The sequence below is a fragment of the Nymphalis io genome, chromosome 29, assembly GCF_905147045.1.
Source record: "Nymphalis io chromosome 29, ilAglIoxx1.1, whole genome shotgun sequence".
Lineage (NCBI taxonomy): Eukaryota > Metazoa > Arthropoda > Insecta > Lepidoptera > Nymphalidae > Nymphalis > Nymphalis io.
Window position 1 is genome coordinate 6,347,751 of NC_065916.1, and position 12,686 is coordinate 6,360,436.

Here is a 12,686-nt window from a genome sequence, read left to right on the forward strand (position 1 = left end):
GGCAGCTAAAAAGATGGAGTCATGCACAGAGGTTCACACACAGAGACACAGAGTCACAAGTGAAGCCGCAGGCAGCTAATATTAAATAAAGTTACTTTATAATACAAATGACTCTATATCTATAAATATTATGAATGTGAAAGACGCTTTTGAAATAAACCACTTGACCAATTTAGATAAAATTTGATATGAAGCAAGCTCGAACCCTAAGGACGGACCTTGGCTTAGGGTCCTTTTTTAACCTGATACCCGCCCCTCTTCGCAGTCTTCCTCTCAGTCAGTTCCTCTTCGAAGTCAAGTTAATTAACCAATCAATAAATTAGTATTGACATTTAAAAGAAATTTTGAGATAAGTTAAACTTTAAACATTACCACCATTTTCCATTCACAAATGTATAAAACATGTTAAACAAATCATTATGCAATTACTACAACAGAAACTTATGTACATTATACAACAGAAGGATATCAGAGTTATTATGTACAAGTGTGACAAGGATGCAAGATACACAAGATATCCTGTTCATCTGTTTAGTAAGTAGTTTTATTTACTTAATTTAGGGTTAAATAACAATATCAATAGTTCCTTAAATACTACCATATTCCATGCAAATATAACTTCATAAAAATAATCTTACAGAAAAAATTTCTATGCCCAGTTGGCATAATAAAAAGTTATTAAGCTCATTTTTCAAATGCTTCGTTTGGTTTCTGCTAGCTCGGCATTGACTTTTTCACTAACATTACATAGAATAAAGACACAAAAGAGATTGTACTGTTAAGTTTACAGAAAAATTTCTTCTTTAACCCTCAACCTAAATCGACACTGTGTTAAAAATTTAACTTAAGTAATAAATTATTAGTGGGAAAAGTAAAGTACAGGAATATAATATTAATCATTTGTAAGTTAACTGAATGGTAAAATTCATATTCGTTTATGATATTACTAGAATGTTCGCTTGATACCTACACTTGTAAATCGACTGACGCGGAGCATACCTATGACTTCGTGATAAGAAAAAGCTGTACCGCGCGGTGCCTACGTTGACGCAAAATTCCACAAGGAACAATATCTTCGATCGTTTACATTCTTCATTCAATGTCTAATTATAACGAATAGGCATATTTATAATGGTGATATACAAAAAATAATTACTATGTTCTATGCATATTATGATTATTGACTCTTTTGATTGTTACTCTTTTATTACGATATCGTGTTTTATCGAACATTAGAAAACTACGTATATATATGTAAATGTTGCGGTAAGGAAAGTAAAAAGATGTCACTACAACTTACCGATCGATGCATACGACGATTAATATTACGCAGTTAACAATTTTAAGGTTATTTTAAATTTTAGCACTTAAAAAAAACCTACAATAGATTCGTGCACTTCTTATTTTTAACTTTTTAAATCACTAAGCACAAAAACTTAACATAACATTAACGTAACGTTCTATTTAATTAAATATATCAGCTAAACTAATATAAGGTACAATCTAAGTAACTATGATTTTAATGCAACTTCGTGTATGTCACTCCATCACTGAGATATAATTAAATATTTATTTATAAAAGAATTTTTACGACTATATAATAGGAAACACACATATTACACTGGTTAACACTGTTTTGTAATTATGGCTATTTCAATTAGTAATTTTCGGTAAATTAGGTACTAATTTTTTAAAACCGCGTTTTGTCAGCCATCTTAACACCCGGTTACTAGCTCGCAGAACAGCGCTCGCGGAACTAAGCCGTACGCAAAATTCGTCGTGTTCGACTTTTTTTGTAACTAAAATCTTATTAATTAATTGATGAGAATTGTATCAAAACACAATTTGCTGCTGATCGATTGTACGCTATCAATTTTCACCGAAGAAAACTGTACTGGACACATTTTTTTAATAATAGTGTTGTAATAACAATGAAAATTATTTACGTATTACAATTTTATTTTTATCTATTTTAACATGACAAAATAATTATAAATATTTTCTACTGCCACGATTATTTTGCCATACTTTCTCATTTAAAATTTTGTGACTGTTTTTTTGTCATAAATATGAATAAATATTACGAATAAAAAAAATTACTTACCGAATAACATAAACACGAGTTTAGCCAACATTTTGATTACAGTGTCATTCACATCCAAAAATCACAAGGTATACAAATCTTTTATAAAAAATTGTTTTACTTTTTGTAACAAACACACAATTATATTCTGAAATGTCAGTTTAATAAAAAACGACTATCGTACGTCCAATCTCCGCGAAAACTCCGGCGCAACTGTGACGTTTGAACTGATGTTTCAGAGACGGTTTTGTGTAGACTGTAGAATTGTACAAACTACGGAGCGTAAAACGACGCGAATAAAGAAAAACGAGATTGACGCTGAACAATGACGCTTCATGTTCGTACGATCACTGTGATCGTATGAGTATGTAGCGATGATCGGATCACACCACCTCGTGGGCGCAGATTTCTGTGTATGTACTATGTAGGTACATATGTCTTCTAGGGAATTTATATCCTTATATCGTAACTCGTTGTCTTCGAGAGCTTTATATAAAGGATGTGAGTTCGGCTTTCAGAGTACTTAAGTTATCAAGGTCATCGTTTCGTTGTTTCTAAAGAATCAAAATTAAAAAGGTATGTGTATATTATATCGACGATGGAGTACCAATATCAATAAAAAAATGTCTCGATTTTTTTTTAATAATTAGTTGACGGGATTTATAATTTAATTTAATATTTTAATCACGAATACATAGTGTATAATTACAATGATCACACTAAAGCTTCAATTTACAAAGCTACTTGAAGTTATTTGTTTTATTACAATTTGAAATGATTGAAATGCTTGAGAACTTTTTATTAATATATAGCATCAAAATTATAGTTATATTATTTGAGCCTATGTAATAATTACGGTGAAGGAAAACATCGTGAGAAAACCTCCATGTGTCTAAATTAACTGAAATTCACAGGTTGTTACTATACTGTAACTGTCTATAGTAGCGATCCCGTGACGTTCTCTAAGCGACTGAGTGGGCACCGCTGTTTTATTAGTAGCTTACGGTTCTGGCGCAGACCGGCGTCATTCAGTCTCACAGGCTCATTTATGTGGGGAAAAAGAGTAAATGCGTTTTTCGATAAAAAACATAAGAAAAGTGATTCGCAATTAGCTTGGAATATATAAATCTAAGGTTTGCTTATCTTTATGTTTGATGACTCGTTATCCGATTATTCAGACATGGTGAAGATACAAAGTAACACTCTTGCCGCTTGATATAATATATGTCCGTTTAATCGACAACGTACACAGATTGCAAATTAACTTTACGGAATTAATCGGATCGGAAACGCGGCGAGTTTGATGCCACGTGGTGTTTTGCACACGCCCGCTCGTTCAGCCTTCACTATCCTGACCCCTCCAAGATAAACCTTCCACTTCGAATTCTGCAACGGTCTTTTTTCTGTTTTTAACTGTCACTCCAACTATCTAACATCATGGCAACGACCAATCAATGGTCCTCCTGGCTGGCCTAGGCCAGTCTGGGTACGGGCCTCGGGGTTGCCCCCCCTACCCGGGCTGGTCCTCCCCGACGGTCCAACCTTCGTGTCAGTTTATTTTGGCCCAGAGGGCCAGGGTCGTTATGACCCGGTGGCTATAAGTCCTTACGATTTTCCTTTTTTGAGGGTGATGTCGTCCTACCGTGTCTCCAGATCGTCGTCGTCCTCTTCACCGATGCCCGCATCGGCGCTGATGTTCGGCGACAGTAGGAGCTCACGAGGTAACGGACGCCCCTCAGGTGGTCTGGCATGAAGCGGTGCTATAACGTGAAGGTGTACGCTCGCACTGCTATCTGCCTTAGCAAATAGCGAGCGAGCGAGCTTGCGGACGAACTCCTCCACGGTGGGCGTCCTGGTGTCTCGATGGATGACATCATTTCTGACGTACCTCGGAGCTCCTACAATCAAGCGTAGGCATCGGTTCTGTTGGATCTGAATCCTCCGCTTCTGGTACGCTGAGCAGAGTGCGTACCAGGCGGGGGCCGCATACGTCAGGCGCGAGCGGACGTAGGCACCGTAGACCCTCACAACGACCGCATCCAAGCAGCTATGAACTGCTTGACGTTTCCGATAGATGGCGCCATAGTACGGACGCTGCGACATACTAATGATGATACTATTAAATGATTTGAAGCCGATAAAAAAATAGTTATCATTTTATTTTTATGTAAATATTATGTAATGAATTTTGCTTATCGTTTTGTTTGTTTATTTATAAAGACCTGAAGAAACGGCTGTTCCGCTGGCCGCTCGTGGCATAGTACAGGGGCCCGAGCGTGCCTAACCAGCTCGCGAGACTGCCCCACCAGGCCACACATAATCTCGGGGTGGGCCGTCGTGCCGGTTGGTGACCGGAAGGTGGGGTCCCGGCGGTCACTTCCGGGGGGGTTCGGGGGCCCTTCCGTCCGGCGGATCAGTATATTTTCCCTTTTGGCAACCATTTGGGGAAACACGCCTCCATACTTTGCCTATCCCTATCGTGGCAATACGTCGCTCGCTTCACGTCTCTTTTCCTTATTTTTCCAAATGGTAGCGCAACTAAGAAATAACGGTCGTTCAGCGGTGCACACCCCCACCATACCCACGCTGTTTGAGGTCGAGTTCTCTAACATCCGAGGACTCCACGCTAACCTCAACACTGTCCACCACCATCTCGAGACAGCACGGCCAGCAATGTTGTTTCTCACGGAGACGCAAATACTCCGCCCTGCCGACACCAGCTACCTTAACTATCTCGGCTACATGCTTGAAGAATCTTTCAAAGCGAAAGCCGGAGTATGCTTGTTCGTCAGGGCGGATTTTTGTTGTCAACGATTGCGCTGCTTGGAGGACCCCTCCTTCTCCATGTTAGTGGTACGTGTGGACCTGGTTCGTCAGAGTCGAGTCTACGTGTGCCTCTATAGATCCCACAATGGTGACTTGGAGACAAGCCGATTATTTGACCATCTTAGTCGGATAGCAGATGCTGCGCAAGAGCAGTTTCCTAACGCAGAATTGGTGTTTTTGGGGGATTTTAATGCTCACCATGAATCATGGTTGAAATCCCTCAAAACTGACCATGCTGGAAGAACTGCTCATGCTTTTGCTCTCACACACGACTTGACCCAACTGGTTGATCAGCCCACCAGGATCTCAGACATTGATGGGCAAGCGCCTTCTCTACTGGATCTTCTGCTGACTTCTCACCCGGTGGAATATCAGGTTGTGGTTCAAGCTCTACTTGGTTCTTCGGATCACGGCCTGATATCTACCAAAGTGCCACAGGCCAAGCTGCCGCCATCAGCGGTATGCAAACGTCGCGTTTGGCACTATAAGTCGGCAGATTGGGACGGTATGCGCGATTACTATGCGTCTGCGTAATGTTGCTTCAGTGGGAATGACCCGACAGCTAGTGCCGCTGCTGTTACTGATGAGATCATGTTAGGAATGGAATACTACATTCCTAGCTCAGATCTCGTCAGTAGGGGTACGCGTAACCGTTGGTTCACTCGTGAATGTGTCGATGCTGTATCATCTAAGCAGGCGGCATATCGCGAGTGGATCAACGCTACATTAGCGGGGCATCTAACATTGACTCACTGAAAGCAAACTACAATAAAAATTCCAAGTCCCGTAAGAAGGCATATACACAAGAGCGGATGTACAGCGCATTGTACAGATAGGTCATGACCTTGTTTCGCATCCTAGGGGCTCCCGAAGCTTCTGGCGTCTGACCAAGTCTGTGCAAAACAATTTCTGCCAACCTTCGCTGCCACTGCTCAGAAATCCGGACGGATCGCTAGCTCACAGTCCGCAGGAGAAATTCGATCTCCTGGCTAAACTCTTTGCCGATAACTCCGTGATCGACGATTGTAGTGCGCCGCCACCAACAATACCTTCATGTGGCCACACGATGTCTGACATCAAAATCAGGCAACGTGATGTGCGTGCGGAGTTGCAATCACTTGATGTACGGAAAGCTAACGGTCCCGATGGAATACCAGCCATAGTGCTGAAGAAGTGCGCGGCGGAGCTCTCCTGTGTTAACGCGCCTGTTCCAACTTTCTCTCTGTTCGGGATGTGTGCCGGAGGCTTGGAGAAGAGCTAATGTGCAAGCGGTTCCCAAAAAAGGGGATCGGTCTGACCCGTCAAATTATCGACCAATAGCTATCACCTCAGTACTTTGTAAGGTGATGGAACGGATTCTAAGCAACCAACTGATCCATTACCTAGAAGATCACTGTCTAATTAATGATCGTCAGTACGGGTTTCGACGAAAACGGTCTACAGGTGATCGTTTAGCGTACGTAACACACCTCTGGGGTGAAGCTATCGACAAGCTTGGAGAATCGTTGGCTGTCAGCCTCGATATCTCTAAGGCTTTCGACAGGGTCTGGCACAGAAGTCTTCTCTCCAAGCTGCCGCAATATGGTCTGCCTGCTCAGCTATGCACCTGGATTGCCAGTTTCCTACACAAGCGTAGCCTTCGTGTTTTAGTACATGGTTTCGCTTCACAATTCTATGTAGTGAATGCTGGGGTCCCCTAGGGATCTGTGCTATCTCCCACACTCTTTCTTTTGCATATCAATGTCAGCTCTCTCTTGGGAACATACATTGCTATGCAGACGATAGTACAGTGCATGGTGGATACCACGGACGCGCAGTGGCTGGGCGGGCGGAAACTGAGGAGAGGCGGGAGAATCTTGTCATTGAACTCGATAGGACGTTAGAGCTCATCGCCGAATGGGGTTCTGATAATCTTGTTGAGTTTAATGCCAAGAAAACACAGGTCTGCGCTCTCACAGCGAAAAAGTCACCATTTTCCCCTCTTCCCTCCCTCTGTGGCACACCGCTGATGATACAAAGCTAAATTGCCATGCGGGGGATGGACATTTCTGCGACCTTAGTCCAAGGGATTACATCGAGGCTATTATAAAAACAGCCTCACGGAAACTCGGAGTTCTGAACAAGGTGCGACGTTTTTTCACGCCACAACAACTGTGCCTGTTGTACAAAACACAGGTACGGTCTTGCGTTGTAAATTGCTCGCACCTTTGGGATGGTTCCGCTAAGTACCTACTGGAGGCCTTGGACCGGTTGCAGCGACGTACAGTACGCATTATTGGCGACGTAAAGGTCACAAACACCCTTGAACCTTTACAATTGCGTCGCGAGATAGCAGCACTGAGCGCTTTCTATCGACTGTATCACGGCGAGTGCTCTGAGGAATTATTCTCTCTAATTCCTGCTTCCCCCTTCCTTCTTAAGTCCACGCGAGCTGGTTCTCGATGTCACCGCCTAACTGTGACATCAATTCCATCGCGCACAAAGAAATTTGGCAACTCCTTTCTTTATCGCACTACCAAAAAATGGAATTCCTTACCAGCTCACGTGTTCCCCTCCTCTTACAACCCGGGTTCCTTCAAACGAGGCGTGAAGAGGCATCTTGCGGGCCGGCAAGGCGGGGACGGTTAGTACAGAATATTCTTCCCGACTGTACTGGCCGTCGTCGCGTTTGGACTCTACTACCACGTACCTCCTATGGATTAGAGTCATTTTCCATCCCGGCGCATATAAAAAAAACAATAGAAGTAAATGCTTAATCAGCGAAATGTAAGTCATTGTGTCATTTCATGCTTTGGGATCATATGTGTTGGGAAACGATTTGTAAAAAAGGGAAGAACATTCGACTAGAGCCTCCAGAACCTCTAGAACCTCTGTTCGGTCGTGTCAATTTTAATTATCATTAAATATTTTAAAATTAAAATATTATATCTTTTTAAAAAAAGTCTGTCTTGCTCCCGTAAACTTGTCTGGCGCAGACGGTAGGATTGTTTCATATCAATTACAGCCTTCATTCCTAATAATTTTCGTCAAAATCCGTGAATAGTTAGGATTTCGAAGGTCTGTAAGAAAAAATCCAGAACCAAATAAATAAGACAGTGAGTGAGGAGTCCAGGCGAAGACGATGCTGGCGACCGGTTGGTAAGTAGAACTTTTCACCTTCCTTTGCCTTTTGTTATTTTGGGATAAGACTTCTCCTATTATAACGTTTTCTGGTTTTCTTATATGATTTTATTTAATAATTTTAATTTGTATCGTGAGTGATTTTGTTTTAAAGGAAATTTAAATAAAAAATATAATAAGTGAAAAATCATATAGTTATATTGTTTAAAAAAAAATTATTGGTTTAAGTTGAAGTATGTAATAATTTCAATTAATTTTTACAAAAACGAAATGGATCATATAACTCTGATTCCTAACGAAATTTTAAAATTAATTCCTCTATTTGGTGGCGATAAACGCCAATTTAAAACTTATTTATAAGAAAATGCGAATATGTAATAAGTAAATTTCAAGGCAGTGATGCACAAAATATATACATTATGCATAGCATCACTAGTCGCGTAGTAGACAAGGCCGCTTCGCTTATCAGCGAGCGCGAGGATATTGTATCATAGGATGAATTTGTGGATTTGTTAATTCAACACTTTGGAGACCCGCGAAGTGAAGAATGTATTGCCATAGAATTAGAAAATTTAAAATATATAGAAAATTACCTCGATTTTTGCAATAGAATTCAGTCGGTACGTTCGATTCTTTTATCAAAAGTCAATCAAATATTAAACGAAGATATTAAGAAGAGTAAATAGTTATTTATAATAATACGTCACTAAATGTATTTTTTATACAATTTACCAGAAAATATTGTCAGAATAGTTAGGCTGAAAGCGCTGACATCATAAGAGAGTGCGTTAAGTATAGTGTTAGAGGAGGAGAACATTCGCGAACAATACAATCAGTGAAGTAAAGTTTCAAATTCAAAAGGTAATAACTCTTTTAACCAACCAACATATTTTAAGCTTAATAATAATTTTAATTTTTCTCATAAACCGAATTTATCAATGCCGATTTAGCCGTCTAACCGATAACATCAATTTAAATTCGGAAGACCGTAGGTAAACCAAAGACAACCTATGCATATGTCTACAGGTTTTAGACCAAATTTATCTTCATACAGATTCGGAAATGCTAAAGGAATTGCTAATTGGAATTGCTAATCCTCAATACGGACACCAACATATGCAACAGTTAGGTTACCGTCCATTTTTTAATAGTAATAATTACAGACCCCAAACACAATTTCGTTATAGGCCTAAAGACATATGTATATGATTACAATTACTATGACAGTGAAAACTATTACGCTTCTGAACTCTATATTTCAGAAAATGAGCCCTATGAACATAACTATAATAACATAACATATTACAACGAAGAGACAGACGAACACAATACAAAAAAATATAGTGACCTTGATAATGAAAATAAAGTAAAAAAAAAAACAATAGTAGCCTCAAATCTACTGAATACAAATGCAGATGCTCTTTCCCGTATAAAATTAAATGCAATGGACGAAAATACTTCTATAGCAGTAAATGTCGATGAAAAAGAAACTCTACTTCAAGACGTAAATAACCAAATTCTAGTATTAACCCGGAGACGTAATACAGATGACTCTAGAACTATTACTGTAACTGACTCTGAGGCGACCATATCAGTTTGTTCTGAAGATTTAACTGAAATCGAACCTCAAAACCGAAACACTTCAAATTATAGCTCTACTACTGAGACTGTCCTTACAAATGTAGAATGTGATACTTCTGGTATTCCAATTTTACATGAAGGTATCGATACTAAGCCCAATCAAATATTAGTGTTTTCATGGCTGAAAAACGAACTTCAAGTTAAAGACTTATCAAGACCAAAACAGAAAATAATTGGAGTTTTTTTACCATTAAATAACCTTGAATTAATAAAACAATTTCTTAAAGAATATATCCGCCCCAAAATTAAATACTTTATATACTTCGAACATTCAGAACATAGGAGAGATTTTGCTAAAACAATAATTTCCTTATTTAAAAAAGATACTGTAGACATTAAAAAATGTACTGTATGTAATTTTTGTTAAAGACGAGGCTGAACAAAAAGAAAATAGTAATAAAATATCATGAGGGAAAAACTTGTCAGCGCGGTATAAAAGAAACGATGACTAGGATTAACCGAAATTATTTTTGGCATAATATGCAGGAAACCATTACGGCATTAATAAACGCATGTGAACCCTGTCGTAAAATGAAATATTATGTGAGACCCATTAACCCCGTACTTCAATTAATCCATACACACGATGCCCCGTTTCAAGTAATATTCATAGATTTATTTAACCAATAAGCTGAACTCTATTTAATATGATTGATCGTATAGATCTGAGTTCAATTTGCATTGGAAGAAGGAGTTTGGAGTTATTCTATAGCAATTGCGTCGAATAAATGTTCGACGTGACTATAAATTGACATAGTTTTATTACTTACTAATCAATTGAAATGAAACAAAGTGAAGTTAGCCACAATACATTATAAAAAATCGCACTCAAATCCGTTAAGCCGTATCTAGGATTCTCGTGCACAAACGCACAGACAAAGAGATAAACGGACAAAATTCTAGCAATCATTGTTTTGGGTCCTATCGTTCATTTACTCATATGTCTTACATGTACAGCCGACGAACGGTTGCAGATTTATTATAAGTATAGATTTGGTGTGCTGATTAGTAATTTGAATTGAATCTCTGTCTAGAATTGATTGACCGTTGTTTTGAAACGAGAATTCTGTTGTTTTGTTAAACGTAATCCTGTGTTAATAAAAAGTCTTATGTTCATCATTGACTGATTAAATGTTTTATTTAAACTGAAAGCTGTTACGCTTTGTTGAAGAATGGATTGAAAGCATTATCGCTTTGTCCCAGTGTTTCGATGAAAGCTGTTACTCTTTTCGAAGGATGGATTGAAAGCCTTACCGCTTTATCCTGATGATCTGCTGAAAGCTAACACGCTTTGCAGTGAGGTTGGGCTCAAATCTGTCTTGACCCAAGATTGATGCTGAAAGCTGTAACGCTTTGCAATGTGTTCCAAGTGCTGATTCTGAGCAATGCTGAAAGATCGAACGCTTTGCTGTATGCTAGAGCTGTAACGTGCTGAAAGCTTGTACGCTTTGCTTTGTGTGAGGTTGAAAGATGTCTGTAAACACTTTGCTTGCGTGCGTGCCATGCGCTGTGCCATTTAGGCTGGACGTGATGTCAAGAAGCAACGCGAGAGCGTGTTGAGGATCAGAATGGCCGTGTCAGAGATAATAAATTTAAGCGGGTATACGACGTCACTTATTAGAATAGGTATTATTATGCTCTACAACTTTTCTCTAGAACTAAATCATATATCTCTCATCGTTAAGGCAGCGTTCGTAAGAAACGTTCGTAGTTCGACCGTTTTTTCTCTGACTTACTTCGCAAATCCGACTACCACGAAAAAGTCTTTTCATTTTTCGGGTTAATATATAGCCTATGACACTCACAAATAATGTGGCTTTCTGTTGGTAAAAGAATTTTCAAAATCAGTTCAGTAGATCCCGACATTACCCCGTACAACCTCACAAACTTTACCTCTTTATAATATTAATGTAGAAGTTTTTTTTTTTATAGAATAGGAAGGCGGACGAGCATATGGGCCACCTGATGGTAAGTGGTCACTAAACGCCCTTAGACATTGGCATTGTAAGAAATGTTAACCATCGCTTACATCACCAATGCGCCACCAACCTTGGAAACTAAGATGTTATGTCCCTTGTGCCTGTAATTACACTGGCTCACTCACCCTTCAAACCGGAACACAACAATACCAAGTACTGCTGTTTTGCGGTAGAATATCTGATGAGTGGGTGGTACCTACCCAGACGAGCTTGCACAAAGCTCAACCACCAGTGTATAGATAAATATAAAAAATATCAAACATTGGCTTTGAAACTTACGAATCGTATTGGAACGCTTTTAAATTATCCTTCATAAATAAATCTACTATTAATCAAATAACTGCAGATGTGTAAAAATAAAGGAATAAAACATTCGCTATCCCTCCCACTAGCCGCCGTCCGCTTGTATATAACTGTATATAATATATCTGAACCCCAATGGGACGTTAACCTCTACTCCGATTGTTTGAATCAGGTACGCACTGGCCCCCACTCTGCGCCCACACGTCTCAAGTGAACGCCTTACTCTAAAGCGCCGTCCCAAGTCGTTAAATGCCGAATACGTTCTAATAAACGCGCGCTTGGCAGACGGTTGTTTCCTTCGTAATATATATATATATATATATATACTTACATATATATAAGCGGAATAATTATAATAATATTATTTATTTTATTATATATACATATATATAAGCCGAATACTCAACACGAGATCTCCTAAACTATCCGCCCGATTGACTTGAAATTTGTCACAGTTACTCCTTCCAACGTTAAAAATTACACTCATTAAAAACGGATTTTACGCAAATCATATCCAAAATACATTTTTCTTATTATCTACCCGTGCGAAGCTATGTATATAGGACTATAGTTTGGGAAGTTTTTTTTATATTTGCCGGGAGGGCAAATGATGGTAACTTGTAGTAGAGTCCAAATGCGACGGCGGACAGTACAGTCGGGAAGAATGTTCTAGCCGCCGCCGCCTTGCAGGACCACAAGATGCCTTTTAACGCCTCGTTTGAAGAAACCCGGGT

At 39.3% G+C, this 12,686-nt stretch overlaps 1 protein-coding gene across 2 annotated transcripts in view; it reads right to left on the reverse strand.

Moving 5' to 3' along the window:
* LOC126779483 (modular serine protease-like) overlaps window positions 1–12,686 on the reverse strand; it is an 88,494-nt gene that overhangs the window by 35,329 nt on the left and 40,479 nt on the right. Inside the window, exon 1 of one of the 2 annotated variants that reach the window (XM_050503491.1) lies at window positions 2,105–2,418. The exons of the other annotated variant lie outside the window; for it this stretch is intronic. Coding sequence (XP_050359448.1) covers window positions 2,105–2,135 — 31 coding nt within the window. The 5' untranslated portion in view covers window positions 2,136–2,418. Of the gene's footprint in view, window positions 1–2,104; window positions 2,419–12,686 lie in introns of those variants that run through there. 2 annotated transcript variants of the gene reach the window in all.